Below are 25,886 nucleotides of genomic sequence, written 5' to 3' on the forward strand. Positions count from 1 at the left end.
TCATTTTGTCACAGGCCGACTCCAAAAGTCTGCGATTTCCCATCTCAGCCCAGAAAGCAGGTAGAACCACTTTTGTGGTGTCTTTCATCTGGCTACCGGGGCAGTGGAAGAACTACCAACAGAACTCCTTTCTGGCACCTTCCCCGGTGCAGTTGTGCATGGGGTGTGTTTGGAACATTTTGTCACCAGCCGAGTCCAAAAGTCAGCGATTCCCCATCTCAGCCCAGAAAGCAGGTAGAACCACTTTTGTGGTGTCTTTCAGCTGGCTACCGGGGCAATGTAACAACTACCAACGGAACTGATTTTGGCACCTTCCCCGGGGGAGTTGTGCATGGGGTGTGTTTGGAACACATTGTCACCAGCCGAGTCCAAAAGTCAGAGATTCCCCATCTCAGCCCAGCAAGCAGGTAGAACCACTTTTGTGGTGTCTTTCATCTGGCTACCGGGGCAGTGGAAGAACTACCAACAGAACTCCTTTCTGGCATCTTCCCCGGGGGAGTTGTGCGTGGGGTGTGTTTGGAAGATTTTGTCATCAGCCGAGTCCAAAAGTCAGCGATTCCCCATCTCAGCCCAGAAAGCAGGTAGAACCACTTTTGTGGTGTCTTTCAGCTGGCTACCGGGGCAATGTAACAACTACCAACGGAACTGATTTTGGCACCTTCCCCGGTGGAGTTGTGCATGGGGTGTGTTTGGAACACTTTGTCACCAGCCGAGTCCAAATGTCAGCGATTCCCCATCTCAGCCCAGAAAGCAGGTAGAACCACTTTTGTGGTGTCTTTCATCTGGCTACCGGGGCAGTGGAAGAACTACCAACAGAACTCCTTTCTGGCACCTTCCCCGGGGGAGTTGTGCATGGGGTGTGTTTGGAACATTTTATCACCAGCCGAGTCCAAAAGTCAGCGATTCCCCATCTTAGCCCAGAAAGCAGGTAGAACCCCTTTTTTGGTGTCTTTCATCTGGCTACCGGGGCAGTGTAAGAACTACCAACAGAACTCCTTTCTGGCATCTTCCCCGGGGGAGTTGTGCATGGGGTGTGTTTGGAACATTTTGTCACCAGCCGACTCCAAAAGTCAGCCATTGCCCATCTCAGCCCAGCAAGCAGGTAGAACCACTTTTGTGGTGTCTTTCATCTGGCTACCGGGGCAGTGGAAGAACTACCAACAGAACTCCTTTCTGGCACCTTCCCCGGTGCAGTTGTGCATGGGGTGTGTTTGGAACACTTTGTCACCAGCCGAGTCCAAAAGTCAGCGATTCCCCATCTCAGCCCAGAAAGCAGGTAGAACAACTTTTGTGGTGTCTTTCATCTGGCTACCGGGGCAGTGGAAGAACTACCAACAGAACTCCTTTCTGGCACCTTCCCCGGGGCAGTTGTGCATGGCGTGTGTTTGGACCATTTTGTCACAGGCCGACTCCAAAAGTCTGCGATTTCCCATCTCAGCCCAGAAAGCAGGTAGAACCACTTTTGTGGTGTCTTTCATCTGGCTACCGGGGCAGTGGAAGAACTACCAACAGAACTCCTTTCTGGCACCTTCCCCGGTGCAGTTGTGCATGGGGTGTGTTTGGAACATTTTGTCACCAGCCGAGTCCAAAAGTCAGCGATTCCCCATCTCAGCCCAGAAAGCAGGTAGAACCACTTTTGTGGTGTCTTTCAGCTGGCTACCGGGGCAGTGTAAGAACTACTAACAGAACTCCTTTCTGGCACCTTCCCCGGGGGAGTTGTGCATGGGGTGTCTTTGGATCATTTTGTTACAGGCCGACTCCAAAAGTCTGCGATTTCCCATCTCAGCCCAGAAAGCAGGTAGAACCACTTTTGTGGTGTCTTTCATCTGGCTACCGGGGCAGTGGAAGAACTACCAACAGAACTCCTTTCTGGCACCTTCCCCGGGGGAGTTGTGCATGGGGTGTGTTTGGAACATTTTGTCACCAGCCGACTCCAAAAGTCAGCGATTCCCCATCTTAGCCCAGAAAGTAGGTAGAACCCCTTTTTTGGTGTCTTTCATCTGGCTACCGGGGCAGTGTAAGAACTACCAACAGAACTCCTTTCTGGCATCTTCCCCGGGGGAGTTGTGCATGGGGTGTGTTTGGAACATTTTGTCACCAGCCGACTCCAAAAGTCAGCCATTGCCCATCTCAGCCCAGAAAGCAGGTAGAACAACTTTTGTGGTGTCTTTCAGCTGGCTACCGGGGCAGTGGAAGAACTACCAACAGAACTCCTTTCTGGCACCTTCCCCGGTGCAGTTGTGCATGGCGTGTGTTTGGATCATTTTGTCACAGGCCGACTCCAAAAGTCTGCGATTTCCCATCTCAGCCCAGAAAGCAGGTAGAACCACTTTTGTGGTGTCTTTCAGCTGGCTACCGGGGCAGTGTAAGAACTACTAACAGAACTCCTTTCTGGCACCTTCCCCGGGGGAGTTGTGCATGGGGTGTGTTTGGATCATTTTGTCACAGGCCGACTCCAAAAGTCTGCGATTTCCCATCTCAGCCCAGAAAGCAGGTAGAACCACTTTTGTGGTGTCTTTCATCTGGCTACCGGGGCAGTGGAAGAACTACCAACAGAACTCCTTTCTGGCACCTTCCCCGGTGCAGTTGTGCATGGGGTGTGTTTGGAACATTTTGTCACCAGCCGAGTCCAAAAGTCAGCGATTCCCCATCTCAGCCCAGAAAGCAGGTAGAACCACTTTTGTGGTGTCTTTCAGCTGGCTACCGGGGCAATGTAACAACTACCAACGGAACTGATTTTGGCACCTTCCCCGGTGGAGTTGTGCATGGGGTGTGTTTGGAACATTTTGTCACAGGCCGAGTCCAAAAGTCAGCGATTCCCCATCTCAGCCCAGAAAACAGGTAGAACCACTTTTGTGGTGTCTTTCAGCTGGCTACCGGGGCAGTGGAAGAACTACCAACAGAACTCCTTTCTGGCATCTTCCCCGGGGGAGTTGTGCATGGGGTGTGTTTGGAACATTTTGTCACCAGCCGAGTCCAAAAGTCAGCCATTGCCCATCTCAGCTCAGCAAGCAGGTAGAACCACTTTTGTGGTGTCTTTCAGGTGGCTACCGGGGCAGTGGAAGAACTACCAACAGAACTCCTTTCTGGCATCTTCCCCGGGGGAGTTGTGCATGGGGTGTGTTTGGAACATTTTGTCACCAGCCGAGTCCAAAAGTCAGCTATTCCCCATCTCAGCCCAGAAAACAGGTAGAACAACTTTTGTGGTGTCTTTCAGCTGGCTACCGGGGCAGTGGAAGAACTATCTACAGAACTCCTTTCTGGCACCTTCCCCGGGGGAGTTGTGCATGGGGTGTGTTTGGAACACATTGTCACCAGACGAGTCCAAAAGTCAGAGATTCCCCATCTCAGCCCAGCAAGCAGGTAGAACCACTTTTGTGGTGTCTTTCATCTGGCTACCGGGGCAGTGGAAGAACTACCAACAGAACTCCTTTCTGGCATCTTCCCCGGGGGAGTTGTGCGTGGGGTGTGTTTGGAAGATTTTGTCATCAGCCGAGTCCAAAAGTCAGCGATTCCCCATCTCAGCCCAGAAAGCAGGTAGAACCACTTTTGTGGTGTCTTTCAGCTGGCTACCGGGGCAATGTAACAACTACCAACGGAACTGATTTTGGCACCTTCCCCGGTGGAGTTGTGCATGGGGTGTGTTTGGAACACTTTGTCACCAGCCGAGTCCAAATGTCAGCGATTCCCCATCTCAGCCCAGAAAGCAGGTAGAACCACTTTTGTGGTGTCTTTCATCTGGCTACCGGGGCAGTGGAAGAACTACCAACAGAACTCCTTTCTGGCACCTTCCCCGGGGGAGTTGTGCATGGGGTGTGTTTGGAACATTTTATCACCAGCCGAGTCCAAAAGTCAGCGATTCCCCATCTTAGCCCAGAAAGCAGGTAGAACCCCTTTTTTGGTGTCTTTCATCTGGCTACCGGGGCAGTGTAAGAACTACCAACAGAACTCCTTTCTGGCATCTTCCCCGGGGGAGTTGTGCATGGGGTGTGTTTGGAACATTTTGTCACCAGCCGACTCCAAAAGTCAGCCATTGCCCATCTCAGCCCAGCAAGCAGGTAGAACCACTTTTGTGGTGTCTTTCATCTGGCTACCGGGGCAGTGGAAGAACTACCAACAGAACTCCTTTCTGGCACCTTCCCCGGTGCAGTTGTGCATGGGGTGTGTTTGGAACACTTTGTCACCAGCCGAGTCCAAAAGTCAGCGATTCCCCATCTCAGCCCAGAAAGCAGGTAGAACAACTTTTGTGGTGTCTTTCATCTGGCTACCGGGGCAGTGGAAGAACTACCAACAGAACTCCTTTCTGGCACCTTCCCCGGGGCAGTTGTGCATGGCGTGTGTTTGGACCATTTTGTCACAGGCCGACTCCAAAAGTCTGCGATTTCCCATCTCAGCCCAGAAAGCAGGTAGAACCACTTTTGTGGTGTCTTTCATCTGGCTACCGGGGCAGTGGAAGAACTACCAACAGAACTCCTTTCTGGCACCTTCCCCGGTGCAGTTGTGCATGGGGTGTGTTTGGAACATTTTGTCACCAGCCGAGTCCAAAAGTCAGCGATTCCCCATCTCAGCCCAGAAAGCAGGTAGAACCACTTTTGTGGTGTCTTTCAGCTGGCTACCGGGGCAGTGTAAGAACTACTAACAGAACTCCTTTCTGGCACCTTCCCCGGGGGAGTTGTGCATGGGGTGTCTTTGGATCATTTTGTTACAGGCCGACTCCAAAAGTCTGCGATTTCCCATCTCAGCCCAGAAAGCAGGTAGAACCACTTTTGTGGTGTCTTTCATCTGGCTACCGGGGCAGTGGAAGAACTACCAACAGAACTCCTTTCTGGCACCTTCCCCGGGGGAGTTGTGCATGGGGTGTGTTTGGAACATTTTGTCACCAGCCGACTCCAAAAGTCAGCGATTCCCCATCTTAGCCCAGAAAGTAGGTAGAACCCCTTTTTTGGTGTCTTTCATCTGGCTACCGGGGCAGTGTAAGAACTACCAACAGAACTCCTTTCTGGCATCTTCCCCGGGGGAGTTGTGCATGGGGTGTGTTTGGAACATTTTGTCACCAGCCGACTCCAAAAGTCAGCCATTGCCCATCTCAGCCCAGAAAGCAGGTAGAACAACTTTTGTGGTGTCTTTCAGCTGGCTACCGGGGCAGTGGAAGAACTACCAACAGAACTCCTTTCTGGCACCTTCCCCGGTGCAGTTGTGCATGGCGTGTGTTTGGATCATTTTGTCACAGGCCGACTCCAAAAGTCTGCGATTTCCCATCTCAGCCCAGAAAGCAGGTAGAACCACTTTTGTGGTGTCTTTCAGCTGGCTACCGCGGCAGTGTAAGAACTACTAACAGAACTCCTTTCTGGCACCTTCCCCGGGGGAGTTGTGCATGGGGTGTGTTTGGATCATTTTGTCACAGGCCGACTCCAAAAGTCTGCGATTTCCCATCTCAGCCCAGAAAGCAGGTAGAACCACTTTTGTGGTGTCTTTCATCTGGCTACCGGGGCAGTGGAAGAACTACCAACAGAACTCCTTTCTGGCACCTTCCCCGGTGCAGTTGTGCATGGGGTGTGTTTGGAACATTTTGTCACCAGCCGAGTCCAAAAGTCAGCGATTCCCCATCTCAGCCCAGAAAGCAGGTAGAACCACTTTTGTGGTGTCTTTCAGCTGGCTACCGGGGCAATGTAACAACTACCAACGGAACTGATTTTGGCACCTTCCCCGGTGGAGTTGTGCATGGGGTGTGTTTGGAACACTTTGTCACCAGCCGAGTCCAAAAGTCAGCGATTCCCCATCTCAGCCCAGAAAGCAGGTAGAACCACTTTTGTGGTGTCTTTCAGCTGGCTACCGGGGAAGTGGAAGAACTACCAACAGAACTCCTTTCTGGCACCTTCCCCGGTGCAGTTGTGCATGGGGTGTGTTTGGATCATTTTGTCACAGGCCGACTCCAAAAGTCTGCGATTTCCCATCTCAGCCCAGAAAGCAGGTAGAACCACTTTTGTGGCGTCTTTCAGCTGGCTACCGGGGCAGTGGAAGAACTACCAACAGAACTCCTTTCTGGCCTCTTCCCCGGGGGAGTTGTGCATGGGGTGTGTTTGGAACACTTTGTCACCAGCCGACTCCAAAAGTCAGCGATTCCCCATCTCAGCCCAGAAAGCAGGTAGAACCACTTTTGTGGTGTCTTTCATCTGGCTACCGGGGCAGTGTAAGAACTACCAACAGAACTCCTTTCTGGCATCTTCCCCGGGGGAGTTGTGCATGGGGTGTGTTTGGAACATTTTGTCACCAGCCGAGTCCAAAAGTCAGCGATTCCCCATCTCAGCCCAGAAAGCAGGTAGAACAACTTTTGTGGTGTCTTTCATCTGGCTACCGGAGCAGTGGAAGAACTACCAACAGAACTCCTTTCTGGCATCTTCCCCGGGGGAGTTGTGCATGGGGTGTGTTTGGAACATTTTGTCACCAGCCGACTCCAAAAGTCTGCGATTTCCCATCTCAGCCCAGAAAGCAGGTAGAACCACTTTTTTGGTGTCTTTCATCTGGCTACCGGGGCAGTGGAAGAACTACCAACAGAACTCCTTTCTGGCACCTTCCCCGGTGCAGTTGTGCATGGGGTGTGTTTGGATCATTTTGTCACCAGCCGAGTCCAAAAGTCAGCGATTCCCCATCTCAGCCCAGAAAGCAGGTAGAACAACTTTTTTGGTGTCTTTCATCTGGCTACCGGGGCAGTGTAAGAACTACCAACAGAACTCCTTTCTGGCACCTTCCCCGGTGCAGTTGTGCATGGGGTGTGTTTGGAACACTTTGTCACCAGCCGACTCCAAAAGTCAGCGATTCCCCATCTCAGCCCAGAAAGCAGGTAGAACCACTTTTGTGGTGTCTTTCATCTGGCTACCGGGGCAGTGTAAGAACTACCAACAGAACTCCTTTCTGGCATCTTCCCCGGGGGAGTTGTGCATGGGGTGTGTTTGGAACATTTTGTCACCAGCCGAGTCCAAAAGTCAGCCATTGCCCATCTCAGCTCAGCAAGCAGGTAGAACCACTTTTGTGGTGTCTTTCAGCTGGCTACCGGGGCAGTGTAAGAACTACCAACAGAACTCCTTTCTGGCACCTTCCCCGGTGCAGTTGTGCATGGGGTGTGTTTGGAACACTTTGTCACCAGCCGACTCCAAAAGTCAGCGATTCCCCATCTCAGCCCAGCAAGCAGGTAGAACCACTTTTGTGGTGTCTTTCAGCTGGCTACCGCGGCAGTGTAAGAACTACCAACAGAACTCCTTTCTGGCATCTTCCCCGGGGGAGTTGTGCATGGGGTGTGTTTGGAACATTTTGTCACCAGCCGAGTCCAAAAGTCAGCTATTCCCCATCTCAGCCCAGAAAACAGGTAGAACAACTTTTGTGGTGTCTTTCAGCTGGCTACCGGGGCAGTGGAAGAACTACCAACAGAACTCCTTTCTGGCATCTTCCCCGGGGGAGTTGTGCGTGGGGTGTGTTTGGAAGATTTTGTCATCAGCCGAGTCCAAAAGTCAGCGATTCCCCATCTCAGCCCAGAAAGCAGGTAGAACCACTTTTGTGGTGTCTTTCAGCTGGCTACCGGGGCAATGTAACAACTACCAACGGAACTGATTTTGGCACCTTCCCCGGTGGAGTTGTGCATGGGGTGTGTTTGGAACACTTTGTCACCAGCCGAGTCCAAAAGTCAGCGATTCCCCATCTCAGCCCAGAAAGCAGGTAGAACCACTTTTGTGGTGTCTTTCATCTGGCTACCGGGGCAGTGGAAGAACTACCAACAGAACTCCTTTCTGGCACCTTCCCCGGGGGAGTTGTGCATGGGGTGTGTTTGGAACATTTTGTCACCAGCCGAGTCCAAAAGTCAGCGATTCCCCATCTTAGCCCAGAAAGTAGGTAGAACCCCTTTTTTGGTGTCTTTCATCTGGCTACCGGGGCAGTGTAAGAACTACCAACAGAACTCCTTTCTGGCATCTTCCCCGGGGGAGTTGTGCATGGGGTGTGTTTGGAACACTTTGTCACCAGCCGAGTCCAAAAGTCAGCGATTCCCCATCTCAGCCCAGAAAGCAGGTAGAACAACTTTTGTGGTGTCTTTCATCTGGCTACCGGGGCAGTGGAAGAACTACCAACAGAACTCCTTTCTGGCACCTTCCCCGGGGGAGTTGTGCATGGCGTGTGTTTGGACCATTTTGTCACCAGCCGAGTCCAAAAGTCAGCGATTCCCCATCTCAGCCCAGAAAGCAGGTAGAACCACTTTTGTGGTGTCTTTCATCTGGCTACCGGGGCAGTGGAAGAACTACCAACAGAACTCCTTTCTGGCACCTTCCCCGGGGGAGTTGTGCATGGGGTGTGTTTGGAACATTTTGTCACCAGCCGAGTCCAAAAGTCAGCGATTTCCCATCTCAGCCCAGCAAGCAGGTAAAACCACTTTTGTGGTGTCTTTCATCTGGCTACCGGGGCAGTGTAAGAACTACCAACAGAACTCCTTTCTGGCACCTTCCCCGGGGGAGTTGTGCATGGGGTGTGTTTGGATCATTTTGTCACCAGCCGAGTCCAAAAGTCAGCGATTCCCCATCTCAGCCCAGAAAGCAGGTAGAACAACTTTTTTGGTGTCTTTCATCTGGCTACCGGGGCAGTGTAAGAACTACCAACAGAACTCCTTTCTGGCACCTTCCCCGGTGCAGTTGTGCATGGGGTGTGTTTGGAACACTTTGTCACCAGCCGACTCCAAAAGTCAGCGATTCCCCATCTCAGCCCAGAAAGCAGGTAGAACCACTTTTGTGGTGTCTTTCATCTGGCTACCGGGGCAGTGTAAGAACTACCAACAGAACTCCTTTCTGGCATCTTCCCCGGGGGAGTTGTGCATGGGGTGTGTTTGGAACATTTTGTCACCAGCCGAGTCCAAAAGTCAGCCATTGCCCATCTCAGCTCAGCAAGCAGGTAGAACCACTTTTGTGGTGTCTTTCAGCTGGCTACCGGGGCAGTGTAAGAACTACCAACAGAACTCCTTTCTGGCACCTTCCCCGGTGCAGTTGTGCATGGGGTGTGTTTGGAACACTTTGTCACCAGCCGACTCCAAAAGTCAGCGATTCCCCATCTCAGCCCAGAAAGCAGGTAGAAACACTTTTGTGGTGTCTTTCAGCTGGCTACCGGGGAAGTGGAAGAACTACCAACAGAACTCCTTTCTGGCACCTTCCCCGGTGCAGTTGTGCATGGGGTGTGTTTGGATCATTTTGTCACCAGCCGAGTCCAAAAGTCAGCGATTCCCCATCTCAGCCCAGAAAGCAGGTAGAACAACTTTTTTGGTGTCTTTCATCTGGCTACCGGGGCAGTGTAAGAACTACCAACAGAACTCCTTTCTGGCACCTTCCCCGGTGCAGTTGTGCATGGGGTGTGTTTGGAACACTTTGTCACCAGCCGACTCCAAAAGTCAGCGATTCCCCATCTCAGCCCAGAAAGCAGGTAGAACCACTTTTGTGGTGTCTTTCAGCTGGCTACCGGAGCAATGTAACAACTACCAACGGAACTGATTTTGGCACCTTCCCCGGTGGAGTTGTGCATGGGGTGTGTTTGGAACACTTTGTCACCAGCCGAGTCCAAAAGTCAGCGATTCCCCATCTCAGCCCAGAAAGCAGGTAGAACCACTTTTGTGGTGTCTTTCATCTGGCTACCGGGGCAGTGTAAGAACTACCAACAGAACTCCTTTCTGGCATCTTCCCCGGGGGAGTTGTGCATGGGGTGTGTTTGGAACATTTTGTCACCAGCCGACTCCAAAAGTCAGCCATTGCCCATCTCAGCCCAGCAAGCAGGTAGAACCACTTTTGTGGTGTCTTTCAGCTGGCTACCGCGGCAGTGTAAGAACTACCAACAGAACTCCTTTCTGGCATCTTCCCCGGGGGAGTTGTGCATGGGGTGTGTTTGGAACATTTTGTCACCAGCCGAGTCCAAAAGTCAGCTATTCCCCATCTCAGCCCAGAAAACAGGTAGAACAACTTTTGTGGTGTCTTTCAGCTGGCTACCGGGGCAGTGGAAGAACTATCTACAGAACTCCTTTCTGGCACCTTCCCCGGGGGAGTTGTGCATGGGGTGTGTTTGGAACACATTGTCACCAGCCGAGTCCAAAAGTCAGAGATTCCCCATCTCAGCCCAGCAAGCAGGTAGAACCACTTTTGTGGTGTCTTTCATCTGGCTACCGGGGCAGTGGAAGAACTACCAACAGAACTCCTTTCTGGCATCTTCCCCGGGGGAGTTGTGCGTGGGGTGTGTTTGGAAGATTTTGTCATCAGCCGAGTCCAAAAGTCAGCGATTCCCCATCTCAGCCCAGAAAGCAGGTAGAACCACTTTTGTGGTGTCTTTCAGCTGGCTACCGGGGCAATGTAACAACTACCAACGGAACTGATTTTGGCACCTTCCCCGGTGGAGTTGTGCATGGGGTGTGTTTGGAACACTTTGTCACCAGCCGAGTCCAAAAGTCAGCGATTCCCCATCTCAGCCCAGAAAGCAGGTAGAACCACTTTTGTGGTGTCTTTCATCTGGCTACCGGGGCAGTGGAAGAACTACCAACAGAACTCCTTTCTGGCACCTTCCCCGGGGGAGTTGTGCATGGGGTGTGTTTGGAACATTTTGTCACCAGCCGAGTCCAAAAGTCAGCGATTCCCCATCTTAGCCCAGAAAGTAGGTAGAACCCCTTTTTTGGTGTCTTTCATCTGGCTACCGGGGCAGTGTAAGAACTACCAACAGAACTCCTTTCTGGCCTCTTCCCCGGGGGAGTTGTGCATGGGGTGTGTTTGGAACATTTTGTCACCAGCCGAGTCCAAAAGTCAGCCATTGCCCATCTCAGCTCAGCAAGCAGGTAGAACCACTTTTGTGGTGTCTTTCAGCTGGCTACCGCGGCAGTGTAAGAACTACCAACAGAACTCCTTTCTGGCATCTTCCCCGGGGGAGTTGTGCATGGGGTGTGTTTGGAACATTTTGTCACCAGCCGAGTCCAAAAGTCAGCGATTTCCCATCTCAGCCCAGCAAGCAGGTAGAACCACTTTTGTGGTGTCTTTCAGCTGGCTACCGCGGCAGTGTAAGAACTACCAACAGAACTCCTTTCTGGCATCTTCCCCGGTGGAGTTGTGCATGGGGTGTGTTTGGAACATTTTGTCACCAGCCGAGTCCAAAAGTCAGCTATTCCCCATCTCAGCCCAGAAAACAGGTAGAACAACTTTTGTGGTGTCTTTCAGCTGGCTACCGGGGCAGTGGAAGAACTATCTACAGAACTCCTTTCTGGCACCTTCCCCGGGGGAGTTGTGCATGGGGTGTGTTTGGAACACATTGTCACCAGCCGAGTCCAAAAGTCAGCCATTGCCCATCTCAGCTCAGCAAGCAGGTAGAACCACTTTTGTGGTGTCTTTCATCTGGCTACCGGGGCAGTGGAAGAACTACCAACAGAACTCCTTTCTGGCACCTTCCCCGGTGCAGTTGTGCATGGGGTGTGTTTGGAACACTTTGTCACCAGCCGACTCCAAAAGTCAGCGATTCCCCATCTCAGCCCAGAAAGCAGGTAGAACCACTTTTGTGGTGTCTTTCATCTGGCTACCGGGGCAGTGTAAGAACTACCAACAGAACTCCTTTCTGGCATCTTCCCCGGGGGAGTTGTGCATGGGGTGTGTTTGGAACATTTTGTCACCAGCCGAGTCCAAAAGTCAGCGATTCCCCATCTCAGCCCAGAAAGCAGGTAGAACAACTTTTGTGGTGTCTTTCATCTGGCTACCGGGGCAGTGGAAGAACTACCAACAGAACTCCTTTCTGGCATCTTCCCCGGGGGAGTTGTGCATGGGGTGTGTTTGGAACATTTTGTCACCAGCCGACTCCAAAAGTCTGCGATTTCCCATCTCAGCCCAGAAAGCAGGTAGAACCACTTTTTTGGTGTCTTTCATCTGGCTACCGGGGCAGTGGAAGAACTACCAACAGAACTCCTTTCTGGCACCTTCCCCGGTGCAGTTGTGCATGGGGTGTGTTTGGATCATTTTGTCACCAGCCGAGTCCAAAAGTCAGCGATTCCCCATCTCAGCCCAGAAAGCAGGTAGAACAACTTTTTTGGTGTCTTTCATCTGGCTACCGGGGCAGTGTAAGAACTACCAACAGAACTCCTTTCTGGCACCTTCCCCGGTGCAGTTGTGCATGGGGTGTGTTTGGAACACTTTGTCACCAGCCGACTCCAAAAGTCAGCGATTCCCCATCTCAGCCCAGAAAGCAGGTAGAACCACTTTTGTGGTGTCTTTCATCTGGCTACCGGGGCAGTGTAAGAACTACCAACAGAACTCCTTTCTGGCATCTTCCCCGGGGGAGTTGTGCATGGGGTGTGTTTGGAACATTTTGTCACCAGCCGAGTCCAAAAGTCAGCCATTGCCCATCTCAGCTCAGCAAGCAGGTAGAACCACTTTTGTGGTGTCTTTCAGCTGGCTACCGGGGCAGTGTAAGAACTACCAACAGAACTCCTTTCTGGCACCTTCCCCGGTGCAGTTGTGCATGGGGTGTGTTTGGAACACTTTGTCACCAGCCGACTCCAAAAGTCAGCGATTCCCCATCTCAGCCCAGCAAGCAGGTAGAACCACTTTTGTGGTGTCTTTCAGCTGGCTACCGCGGCAGTGTAAGAACTACCAACAGAACTCCTTTCTGGCATCTTCCCCGGGGGAGTTGTGCATGGGGTGTGTTTGGAACATTTTGTCACCAGCCGAGTCCAAAAGTCAGCTATTCCCCATCTCAGCCCAGAAAACAGGTAGAACAACTTTTGTGGTGTCTTTCAGCTGGCTACCGGGGCAGTGGAAGAACTATCTACAGAACTCCTTTCTGGCACCTTCCCCGGGGGAGTTGTGCATGGGGTGTGTTTGGAACACATTGTCACCAGCCGAGTCCAAAAGTCAGAGATTCCCCATCTCAGCCCAGCAAGCAGGTAGAACCACTTTTGTGGTGTCTTTCATCTGGCTACCGGGGCAGTGGAAGAACTACCAACAGAACTCCTTTCTGGCATCTTCCCCGGGGGAGTTGTGCGTGGGGTGTGTTTGGAAGATTTTGTCATCAGCCGAGTCCAAAAGTCAGCGATTCCCCATCTCAGCCCAGAAAGCAGGTAGAACCACTTTTGTGGTGTCTTTCAGCTGGCTACCGGGGCAATGTAACAACTACCAACGGAACTGATTTTGGCACCTTCCCCGGTGGAGTTGTGCATGGGGTGTGTTTGGAACACTTTGTCACCAGCCGAGTCCAAAAGTCAGCGATTCCCCATCTCAGCCCAGAAAGCAGGTAGAACCACTTTTGTGGTGTCTTTCATCTGGCTACCGGGGCAGTGGAAGAACTACCAACAGAACTCCTTTCTGGCACCTTCCCCGGGGGAGTTGTGCATGGGGTGTGTTTGGAACATTTTGTCACCAGCCGAGTCCAAAAGTCAGCGATTCCCCATCTTAGCCCAGAAAGTAGGTAGAACCCCTTTTTTGGTGTCTTTCATCTGGCTACCGGGGCAGTGTAAGAACTACCAACAGAACTCCTTTCTGGCATCTTCCCCGGGGGAGTTGTGCATGGGGTGTGTTTGGAACACTTTGTCACCAGCCGAGTCCAAAAGTCAGCGATTCCCCATCTCAGCCCAGAAAGCAGGTAGAACAACTTTTGTGGTGTCTTTCATCTGGCTACCGGGGCAGTGGAAGAACTACCAACAGAACTCCTTTCTGGCACCTTCCCCGGGGGAGTTGTGCATGGCGTGTGTTTGGACCATTTTGTCACCAGCCGAGTCCAAAAGTCAGCGATTCCCCATCTCAGCCCAGAAAGCAGGTAGAACCACTTTTGTGGTGTCTTTCATCTGGCTACCGGGGCAGTGGAAGAACTACCAACAGAACTCCTTTCTGGCACCTTCCCCGGGGGAGTTGTGCATGGGGTGTGTTTGGAACATTTTGTCACCAGCCGAGTCCAAAAGTCAGCGATTTCCCATCTCAGCCCAGCAAGCAGGTAAAACCACTTTTGTGGTGTCTTTCATCTGGCTACCGGGGCAGTGTAAGAACTACCAACAGAACTCCTTTCTGGCACCTTCCCCGGGGGAGTTGTGCATGGGGTGTGTTTGGATCATTTTGTCACCAGCCGAGTCCAAAAGTCAGCGATTCCCCATCTCAGCCCAGAAAGCAGGTAGAACAACTTTTTTGGTGTCTTTCATCTGGCTACCGGGGCAGTGTAAGAACTACCAACAGAACTCCTTTCTGGCACCTTCCCCGGTGCAGTTGTGCATGGGGTGTGTTTGGAACACTTTGTCACCAGCCGACTCCAAAAGTCAGCGATTCCCCATCTCAGCCCAGAAAGCAGGTAGAACCACTTTTGTGGTGTCTTTCATCTGGCTACCGGGGCAGTGTAAGAACTACCAACAGAACTCCTTTCTGGCATCTTCCCCGGGGGAGTTGTGCATGGGGTGTGTTTGGAACATTTTGTCACCAGCCGAGTCCAAAAGTCAGCCATTGCCCATCTCAGCTCAGCAAGCAGGTAGAACCACTTTTGTGGTGTCTTTCAGCTGGCTACCGGGGCAGTGTAAGAACTACCAACAGAACTCCTTTCTGGCACCTTCCCCGGTGCAGTTGTGCATGGGGTGTGTTTGGAACACTTTGTCACCAGCCGACTCCAAAAGTCAGCGATTCCCCATCTCAGCCCAGAAAGCAGGTAGAAACACTTTTGTGGTGTCTTTCAGCTGGCTACCGGGGAAGTGGAAGAACTACCAACAGAACTCCTTTCTGGCACCTTCCCCGGTGCAGTTGTGCATGGGGTGTGTTTGGATCATTTTGTCACCAGCCGAGTCCAAAAGTCAGCGATTCCCCATCTCAGCCCAGAAAGCAGGTAGAACAACTTTTTTGGTGTCTTTCATCTGGCTACCGGGGCAGTGTAAGAACTACCAACAGAACTCCTTTCTGGCACCTTCCCCGGTGCAGTTGTGCATGGGGTGTGTTTGGAACACTTTGTCACCAGCCGACTCCAAAAGTCAGCGATTCCCCATCTCAGCCCAGAAAGCAGGTAGAACCACTTTTGTGGTGTCTTTCAGCTGGCTACCGGAGCAATGTAACAACTACCAACGGAACTGATTTTGGCACCTTCCCCGGTGGAGTTGTGCATGGGGTGTGTTTGGAACACTTTGTCACCAGCCGAGTCCAAAAGTCAGCGATTCCCCATCTCAGCCCAGAAAGCAGGTAGAACCACTTTTGTGGTGTCTTTCATCTGGCTACCGGGGCAGTGTAAGAACTACCAACAGAACTCCTTTCTGGCATCTTCCCCGGGGGAGTTGTGCATGGGGTGTGTTTGGAACATTTTGTCACCAGCCGACTCCAAAAGTCAGCCATTGCCCATCTCAGCCCAGCAAGCAGGTAGAACCACTTTTGTGGTGTCTTTCAGCTGGCTACCGCGGCAGTGTAAGAACTACCAACAGAACTCCTTTCTGGCATCTTCCCCGGGGGAGTTGTGCATGGGGTGTGTTTGGAACATTTTGTCACCAGCCGAGTCCAAAAGTCAGCTATTCCCCATCTCAGCCCAGAAAACAGGTAGAACAACTTTTGTGGTGTCTTTCAGCTGGCTACCGGGGCAGTGGAAGAACTATCTACAGAACTCCTTTCTGGCACCTTCCCCGGGGGAGTTGTGCATGGGGTGTGTTTGGAACACATTGTCACCAGCCGAGTCCAAAAGTCAGAGATTCCCCATCTCAGCCCAGCAAGCAGGTAGAACCACTTTTGTGGTGTCTTTCATCTGGCTACCGGGGCAGTGGAAGAACTACCAACAGAACTCCTTTCTGGCATCTTCCCCGGGGGAGTTGTGCGTGGGGTGTGTTTGGAAGATTTTGTCATCAGCCGAGTCCAAAAGTCAGCGATTCCCCATCTCAGCCCAGAAAGCAGGTAGAACCACTTTTGTGGTGTCTTTCAGCTGGCTACCGGGGCAATGTAACAACTACCAACGGAACTGATTTTGGCACCTTCCCCGGTGGAGTTGTGCATGGGGTGTGTTTGGAACACTTTGTCACCAGCCGAGTCCAAAAGTCAGCGATTCCCCATCTCAGCCCAGAAAGCAGGTAGAACCACTTTTGTGGTGTCTTTCATCTGGCTACCGGGGCAGTGGAAGAACTACCAACAGAACTCCTTTCTGGCACCTTCCCCGGGGGAGTTGTGCATGGGGTGTGTTTGGAACATTTTGTCACCAGCCGAGTCCAAAAGTCAGCGATTCCCCATCTTAGCCCAGAAAGTGGGTAGAACCCCTTTTTTGGTGTCTTTCATCTGGCTACCGGGGCAGTGTAAGAACTACCAACAGAACTCCTTTCTGGCATCTTCCCCGGGGGAGTTGTGCATGGGGTGTGTTTGGAACACTTTGTCACCAGCCGAGTCCAAAAGTCAGCGATTCCCCATCTCAGCCCAGAAAGCAGGTAGAACAACTTTTGTGGTGTCTTTCATCTGGCTACCGGGGCAGTGGAAGAACTACCAACAGAACTCCTTTCTGGCACCTTCCCCGGGGGAGTTGTGCATGGCGTGTGTTTGGACCATTTTGTCACAGGCCGACTCCAAAAGTCTGCGATTTCACATCTCAGCCCAGAAAGCAGGTAGAACCACTTTTGTGGTGTCTTTCATCTGGCTACCGGGGCAGTGGAAGAACTACCAACAGAACTCCTTTCTGGCACCTTCCCCGGGGGAGTTGTGCATGGGGTGTGTTTGGAACATTTTGTCACCAGCCGAGTCCAAAAGTCAGCGATTTCCCATCTCAGCCCAGCAAGCAGGTAAAACCACTTTTGTGGTGTCTTTCATCTGGCTACCGGGGCAGTGTAAGAACTACCAACAGAACTCCTTTCTGGCACCTTCCCCGGTGCAGTTGTGCATGGGGTGTGTTTGGATCATTTTGTCACCAGCCGAGTCCAAAAGTCAGCGATTCCCCATCTCAGCCCAGAAAGCAGGTAGAACAACTTTTTTGGTGTCTTTCATCTGGCTACCGGGGCAGTGTAAGAACTACCAACAGAACTCCTTTCTGGCACCTTCCCCGGGGGAGTTGTGCATGGGGTGTGTTTGGAACACTTTGTCACCAGCCGACTCCAAAAGTCAGCGATTCCCCATCTCAGCCCAGAAAGCAGGTAGAAACACTTTTGTGGTGTCTTTCAGCTGGCTACCGGGGAAGTGGAAGAACTACCAACAGAACTCCTTTCTGGCACCTTCCCCGGTGCAGTTGTGCATGGGGTGTGTTTGGATCATTTTGTCACAGGCCGACTCCAAAAGTCTGCGATTTCCCATCTCAGCCCAGAAAGCAGGTAGAACCACTTTTGTGGTGTCTTTCAGCTGGCTACCGGGGCAGTGGAAGAACTACCAACAGAACTCCTTTCTGGCCTCTTCCCCGGGGGAGTTGTGCATGGGGTGTGTTTGGAACATTTTGTCACCAGCCGAGTCCAAAAGTCAGCCATTGCCCATCTCAGCTCAGCAAGCAGGTAGAACCACTTTTGTGGTGTCTTTCAGCTGGCTACCGCGGCAGTGTAAGAACTACCAACAGAACTCCTTTCTGGCATCTTCCCCGGGGGAGTTGTGCATGGGGTGTGTTTGGAACATTTTGTCACCAGCCGAGTCCAAAAGTCAGCGATTCCCCATCTCAGCCCAGAAAGCAGGTAGAACCACTTTTGTGGTGTCTTTCATCTGGCTACCGGGGCAGTGTCAGAACTACCAACGGAACTGATTTTGGCACCTTCCCCGGTGGAGTTGTGCATGGGGTGTGTTTGGAACACTTTGTCACCAGCCGAGTCCAAAAGTCAGCGATTCCCCATCTCAGCCCAGAAAGCAGGTAGAACCACTTTTGTGGTGTCTTTCATCTGGCTACCGGGGCAGTGTAAGAACTACCAACAGAACTCCTTTCTGGCATCTTCCCCGGGGGAGTTGTGCATGGGGTGTGTTTGGAACATTTTGTCACCAGCCGACTCCAAAAGTCAGCCATTGCCCATCTCAGCCCAGCAAGCAGGTAGAACCACTTTTGTGGTGTCTTTCAGCTGGCTACCGGGGCAGTGTAAGAACTACCAACAGAACTCCTTTCTGGCACCTTCCCCGGTGCAGTTGTGCATGGGGTGTGTTTGGAACACTTTGTAACCAGCCGAGTCCAAAAGTCAGCGATTCCCCATCTCAGCCCAGAAAGCAGGTAGAACAACTTTTGTGGTGTCTTTCATCTGGCTACCGGGGCAGTGGAAGAACTACCAACAGAACTCCTTTCTGGCACCTTCCCCGGGGGAGTTGTGCATGGCGTGTGTTTGGATCATTTTGTCACAGGCCGACTCCAAAAGTATGCGATTTCCCATCTCAGCCCAGAAAGCAGGTAGAACCACTTTTGTGGTGTCTTTCAGCTGGCTACCGGGGCAGTGTAAGAACTACTAACAGAACTCCTTTCTGGCACCTTCCCCGGGGGAGTTGTGCATGGGGTGTGTTTGGAACATTTTGTCACCAGCCGACTCCAAAAGTCAGCGATTCCCCATCTCAGCCCAGAAAGCAGGTAGAACCACTTTTGTGGTGTCTTTCAGCTGGCTACCGGGGCAGTGTAAGAACTACCAACAGAACTCCTTTCTGGCACCTTCCCCGGGGGAGTTGTGCATGGGGTGTGTTTGGAACATTTTGTCACCAGCCGACTCCAAAAGTCAGCGATTCCCCATCTTAGCCCAGAAAGTAGGTAGAACCCCTTTTTTGGTGTCTTTCATCTGGCTACCGGGGCAGTGTAAGAACTACCAACAGAACTCCTTTCTGGCATCTTCCCCGGGGGAGTTGTGCATGGGGTGTGTTTGGAACATTTTGTCACCAGCCGACTCCAAAAGTCTGCGATTTCCCATCTCAGCCCAGAAAGCAGGTAGAACCACTTTTGTGGTGTCTTTCAGCTGGCTACCGGGGCAGTGTAAGAACTACTAACAGAACTCCTTTCTGGCACCTTCCCCGGGGGAGTTGTGCATGGGGTGTGTTTGGATCATTTTGTCACAGGCCGACTCCAAAAGTCTGCGATTTCCCATCTCAGCCCAGAAAGCAGGTAGAACCACTTTTGTGGTGTCTTTCATCTGGCTACCGGGGCAGTGGAAGAACTACCAACAGAACTCCTTTCTGGCACCTTCCCCGGTGCAGTTGTGCATGGGGTGTGTTTGGAACATTTTGTCACCAGCCGAGTCCAAAAGTCAGCGATTCCCCATCTCAGCCCAGAAAGCAGGTAGAACCACTTTTGTGGTGTCTTTCAGCTGGCTACCGGGGCAATGAAACAACTACCAACGGAACTGATTTTGGCACCTTCCCCGGTGGAGTTGTGCATGGGGTGTGTTTGGAACACTTTGTCATCAGCCGAGTCCAAAAGTCAGCGATTCCCCATCTCAGCCCAGAAAGCAGGTAGAACCACTTTTGTGGTGTCTTTCATCTGGCTACCGGGGCAGTGGAAGAACTACCAACAGAACTCCTTTCTGGCACCTTCCCCGGGGGAGTTGTGCATGGGGTGTGTTTGGAACATTTTGTCACCAGCCGAGTCCAAAAGTCAGCGATTTCCCATCTCAGCCCAGCAAGCAGGTAAAACCACTTTTGTGGTGTCTTTCAGCTGGCTACCGGGGCAGTGTAAGAACTACCAACAGAACTCCTTTCTGGCACCTTCCCCGGTGCAGTTGTGCATGGGGTGTGTTTGGATCATTTTGTCACCAGCCGAGTCCAAAAGTCAGCGATTCCCCATCTCAGCCCAGAAAGCAGGTAGAACAACTTTTTTGGTGTCTTTCATCTGGCTACCGGGGCAGTGTAAGAACTACCAACAGAACTCCTTTCTGGCACCTTCCCCGGTGCAGTTGTGCATGGGGTGTGTTTGGAACACTTTGTCACCAGCCGACTCCAAAAGTCAGCGATTCCCCATCTCAGCCCAGAAAGCAGGTAGAAACACTTTTGTGGTGTCTTTCAGCTGGCTACCGGGGAAGTGGAAGAACTACCAACAGAACTCCTTTCTGGCACCTTCCCCGGTGCAGTTGTGCATGGGGTGTGTTTGGATCATTTTGTCACAGGCCGACTCCAAAAGTCTGCGATTTCCCATCTCAGCCCAGAAAGCAGGTAGAACCACTTTTGTGGTGTCTTTCATCTGGCTACCGGGGCAGTGTAAGAACTACCAACAGAACTCCTTTCTGGCACCTTCCCCGGGGGAGTTGTGCATGGGGTGTCTTTGGATCATTTTGTTACAGGCCGAGTCCAAAAGTCTGCGATTTCCCATCTCAGCCCAGAAAGCAGGTAGAACCACTTTTGTGGTGTCTTTCATCTGGCTACCGGGGCAGTGGAAGAACTACTAACAGAACTCCTTTCTGGCACCTTCCCCGGGGGAGTTGTGCATGGGGTGTGTTTGGATCATTTTGTCACAGGCCGACTCCAAAAGTCTGCGATTTCCCATCTCAGCCCAGAAAGCAGGTAGAACCACTTTTGTGGTGTCTTTCATCTGGCTACCGGGGCAGTGGAAGAACTACCAACAGAACTCCTTTCTGGCACCTTCCCCGGTGCAGTTGTGCATGGGGTGTGTTTGGAACATTTTGTCACCAGCCGAGTCCAAAAGTCAGCGATTCCCCATCTCAGCCCAGAAAGCAGGTAGAACCACTTTTGTGGTGTCTTTCAGCTGGCTACCGGGGCAGTGGAAGAACTACCAACAGAACTCCTTTCTGGCACCTTCCCCGGGGGAGTTGTGCATGGGGTGTGTTTGGATCATTTTGTCACAGGCCGACTCCAAAAGTCAGCGATTCCCCATCTCAGCCCAGCAAGCAGGTAGAACCACTTTTGTGGTGTCTTTCATCTGGCTACCGGGGCAGTGGAAGAACTACCAACAGAACTCCTTTCTGGCACCTTCCCCGGGGGAGTTGTGCATGGGGTGTGTTTGGAACATTTTGTCACCAGCCGAGTCCAAAAGTCAGCGATTTCCCATCTCAGCCCAGCAAGCAGGTAAAACCACTTTTGTGGTGTCTTTCAGCTGGCTACCGGGGCAGTGTAAGAACTACCAACAGAACTCCTTTCTGGCACCTTCCCCGGTGCAGTTGTGCATGGGGTGTGTTTGGATCATTTTGTCACCAGCCGAGTCCAAAAGTCAGCGATTCCCCATCTCAGCCCAGAAAGCAGGTAGAACAACTTTTTTGGTGTCTTTCATCTGGCTACCGGGGCAGTGTAAGAACTACCAACAGAACTCCTTTCTGGCACCTTCCCCGGTGCAGTTGTGCATGGGGTGTGTTTGGAACATTTTGTCACCAGCCGACTCCAAAAGTCAGCGATTCCCCATCTCAGCCCAGAAAGCAGGTAGAAACACTTTTGTGGTGTCTTTCAGCTGGCTACCGGGGAAGTGGAAGAACTACCAACAGAACTCCTTTCTGGCACCTTCCCCGGGGGAGTTGTGCATGGGTTGTGTTTGGATCATTTTGTCACAGGCCGAGTCCAAAAGTCAGCGATTTCCCATCTCAGCCCAGAAAGCAGGTAGAACCACTTTTGTGGTGTCTTTCAGCTGGCTACCGGGGCAGTGTAAGAACTACTAACAGAACTCCTTTCTGGCACCTTCCCCGGGGGAGTTGTGCATGGGGTGTGTTTGGATCATTTTGTCACAGGCCGACTCCAAAAGTCTGCGATTTCCCATCTCAGCCCAGAAAGCAGGTAGAACCACTTTTGTGGTGTCTTTCATCTGGCTACCGGGGCAGTGGAAGAACTACCAACAGAACTCCTTTCTGGCACCTTCCCCGGTGCAGTTGTGCATGGGGTGTGTTTGGAACATTTTGTCACCAGCCGAGTCCAAAAGTCAGCGATTCCCCATCTCAGCCCAGAAAGCAGGTAGAACCACTTTTGTGGTGTCTTTCAGCTGGCTACCGGGGCAGTGGAAGAACTACCAACAGAACTCCTTTCTGGCATCTTCCCCGGGGGAGTTGTGCGTGGGGTGTGTTTGGAAGATTTTGTCATCAGCCGAGTCCAAAAGTCAGCGATTCCCCATCTCAGCCCAGAAAGCAGGTAGAACCACTTTTGTGGTGTCTTTCATCTGGCTACCGGGGCAATGTAACAACTACCAACGGAACTGATTTTGGCACCTTCCCCGGGGGAGTTGTGCATGGGGTGTGTTTGGAACACTTTGTCACCAGCCGAGTCCAAATGTCAGCGATTCCCCATCTCAGCCCAGAAAGCAGGTAGAACCACTTTTGTGGTGTCTTTCATCTGGCTACCGGGGCAGTGGAAGAACTACCAACAGAACTCCTTTCTGGCACCTTCCCCGGGGGAGTTGTGCATGGGGTGTGTTTGGAACATTTTATCACCAGCCGAGTCCAAAAGTCAGCGATTCCCCATCTTAGCCCAGAAAGCAGGTAGAACCCCTTTTTTGGTGTCTTTCATCTGGCTACCGGGGCAGTGTAAGAACTACCAACAGAACTCCTTTCTGGCATCTTCCCCGGGGGAGTTGTGCATGGGGTGTGTTTGGAACATTTTGCCACCAGCCGACTCCAAAAGTTAGCCATTGCCCATCTCAGCCCAGCAAGCAGGTAGAACCACTTTTGTGGTGTCTTTCATCTGGCTACCGGGGCAGTGGAAGAACTACCAACAGAACTCCTTTCTGGCACCTTCCCCGGTGCAGTTGTGCATGGGGTGTGTTTGGAACACTTTGTCACCAGCCGAGTCCAAAAGTCAGCGATTCCCCATCTCAGCCCAGAAAGCAGGTAGAACAACTTTTGTGGTGTCTTTCATCTGGCTACCGGGGCAGTGGAAGAACTACCAACAGAACTCCTTTCTGGCACCTTCCCCGGGGCAGTTGTGCATGGCGTGTGTTTGGACCATTTTGTCACAGGCCGACTCCAAAAGTCTGCGATTTCCCATCTCAGCCCAGAAAGCAGGTAGAACCACTTTTGTGGTGTCTTTCATCTGGCTACCGGGGCAGTGTAAGAACTACCAACAGAACTCCTTTCTGGCACCTTCCCCGGTGCAGTTGTGCATGGGGTGTGTTTGGAACATTTTGTCACCAGCCGAGTCCAAAAGTCAGCGATTCCCCATCTCAGCCCAGAAAGCAGGTAGAACCACTTTTGTGGTGTCTTTCAGCTGGCTACCGGGGCAGTGGAAGAACTACTAACAGAACTCCTTTCTGGCACCTTCCCCGGGGGAGTTGTGCATGGGGTGTCTTTGGATCATTTTGTTACAGGCCGACTCCAAAAGTCTGCGATTTCCCATCTCAGCCCAGAAAGCAGGTAGAACCACTTTTGTGGTGTCTTTCATCTGGCTACCGGGGCAGTGGAAGAACTACCAACAGAACTCCTTTCTGGCACCTTCCCCGGGGGAGTTGTGCATGGGGTGTGTTTGGAACATTTTGTCACCAGCCGACTCCAAAAGTCAGCCATTGCCCATCTCAGCCCAGAAAGCAGGTAGAACAACTTTTGTGGTGTCTTTCAGCTGGCTACCGGGGCAGTGGAAGAACTACCAACAGAACTCCTTTCTGGCACCTTCCCCGGGGGAGTTGTGCATGGGGTGTGTTTGGATCATTTTGTCACAGGCCGACTCCAAAAGTCTGCGATTTCCCATCTCAGCCCAGAAAGCAGGTAGAACCACTTTTGTGGTGTCTTTCAGCTGGCTACCGGGGCAGTGTAAGAACTACTAACAGAACTCCTTTCTGGCACCTTCCCCGGGGGAGTTGTGCATGGGGTGTGTTTGGATCATTTTGTCACAGGCCGACTCCAAAAGTCTGCGATTTCCCATCTCAGCCCAGAAAGCAGGTAGAACCACTTTTGTGGTGTCTTTCATCTGGCTACCGGGGCAGTGGAAGAACTACCAACAGAACTCCTTTCTGGCACCTTCCCCGGTGCAGTTGTGCATGGGGTGTGTTTGGAACATTTTGTCACCAGCCGAGTCCAAAAGTCAGCGATTCCCCATCTCAGCCCAGAAAGCAGGTAGAACCACTTTTGTGGTGTCTTTCAGCTGGCTACCGGGGCAGTGGAAGAACTACCAACAGAACTCCTTTCTGGCATCTTCCCCGGGGGAGTTGTGCGTGGGGTGTGTTTGGAAGATTTTGTCATCAGCCGAGTCCAAAAGTCAGCGATTCCCCATCTCAGCCCAGAAAGCAGGTAGAACCACTTTTGTGGTGTCTTTCAGCTGGCTACCGGGGCAATGTAACAACTACCAACGGAACTGATTTTGGCACCTTCCCCGGTGCAGTTGTGCATGGGGTGTGTTTGGAACACTTTGTCACCAGCCGAGTCCAAAAGTCAGCGATTCCCCATCTCAGCCCAGCAAGCAGGTAGAACCACTTTTGTGGTGTCTTTCATCTGGCTACCGGGGCAGTGGAAGAACTACCAACAGAACTCCTTTCTGGCACCTTCCCCGGGGGAGTTGTGCATGGGGTGTGTTTGGAACATTTTATCACCAGCCGAGTCCAAAAGTCAGCGATTCCCCATCTTAGCCCAGAAAGCAGGTAGAACCCCTTTTTTGGTGTCTTTCATCTGGCTACCGGGGCAGTGTAAGAACTACCAACAGAACTCCTTTCTGGCATCTTCCCCGGGGGAGTTGTGCATGGGGTGTGTTTGGAACATTTTGCCACCAGCCGACTCCAAAAGTTAGCCATTGCCCATCTCAGCCCAGCAAGCAGGTAGAACCACTTTTGTGGTGTCTTTCATCTGGCTACCGGGGCAGTGGAAGAACTACCAACAGAACTCCTTTCTGGCACCTTCCCCGGGGCAGTTGTGCATGGCGTGTGTTTGGACCATTTTGTCACAGGCCGACTCCAAAAGTCTGCGATTTCCCATCTCAGCCCAGAAAGCAGGTAGAACCACTTTTGTGGTGTCTTTCATCTGGCTACCGGGGCAGTGTAAGAACTACCAACAGAACTCCTTTCTGGCACCTTCCCCGGTGCAGTTGTGCATGGGGTGTGTTTGGAACATTTTGTCACCAGCCGAGTCCAAAAGTCAGCGATTCCCCATCTCAGCCCAGAAAGCAGGTAGAACCACTTTTGTGGTGTCTTTCAGCTGGCTACCGGGGCAGTGGAAGAACTACTAACAGAACTCCTTTCTGGCACCTTCCCCGGGGGAGTTGTGCATGGGGTGTCTTTGGATCATTTTGTTACAGGCCGACTCCAAAAGTCTGCGATTTCCCATCTCAGCCCAGAAAGCAGGTAGAACCACTTTTGTGGTGTCTTTCATCTGGCTACCGGGGCAGTGGAAGAACTACCAACAGAACTCCTTTCTGGCACCTTCCCCGGGGGAGTTGTGCATGGGGTGTGTTTGGAACATTTTGTCACCAGCCGACTCCAAAAGTCAGCCATTGCCCATCTCAGCCCAGAAAGCAGGTAGAACAACTTTTGTGGTGTCTTTCAGCTGGCTACCGGGGCAGTGGAAGAACTACCAACAGAACTCCTTTCTGGCACCTTCCCCGGGGGAGTTGTGCATGGGGTGTGTTTGGATCATTTTGTCACAGGCCGACTCCAAAAGTCTGCGATTTCCCATCTCAGCCCAGAAAGCAGGTAGAACCACTTTTGTGGTGTCTTTCAGCTGGCTACCGGGGCAGTGTAAGAACTACTAACAGAACTCCTTTCTGGCACCTTCCCCGGGGGAGTTGTGCATGGGGTGTGTTTGGATCATTTTGTCACAGGCCGACTCCAAAAGTCTGCGATTTCCCATCTCAGCCCAGAAAGCAGGTAGAACCACTTTTGTGGTGTCTTTCATCTGGCTACCGGGGCAGTGGAAGAACTACCAACAGAACTCCTTTCTGGCACCTTCCCCGGTGCAGTTGTGCATGGGGTGTGTTTGGAACATTTTGTCACCAGCCGAGTCCAAAAGTCAGCGATTCCCCATCTCAGCCCAGAAAGCAGGTAGAACCACTTTTGTGGTGTCTTTCAGCTGGCTACCGGGGCAATGTAACAACTACCAACGGAACTGATTTTGGCACCTTCCCCGGTGG

The 25,886-nt window shown here is 52.0% G+C and overlaps 1 protein-coding gene across 1 annotated transcript in view; it reads left to right on the top strand.

The window, feature by feature from the left end:
• Positions 1-3,287: 3,287 nt before the first annotated feature.
• Positions 3,288-25,886, top strand: part of LOC308058107 (uncharacterized protein) — a gene marked incomplete at its 5' end in the record, with an annotated part of 63,730 nt that continues 41,131 nt past the window's right edge. The window contains one exon of the mRNA XM_080412105.1: positions 3,288-3,292. Within this exon, the coding sequence (XP_080268231.1) occupies positions 3,288-3,292 (5 nt within the window). The remainder of the gene's footprint in view (positions 3,293-25,886) is intronic.

This window comes from Falco punctatus (assembly GCF_963210335.1).
Source record: "Falco punctatus genome assembly, contig: scaffold_39, whole genome shotgun sequence".
NCBI classification, from domain to species: Eukaryota; Metazoa; Chordata; class Aves; order Falconiformes; family Falconidae; genus Falco; species Falco punctatus.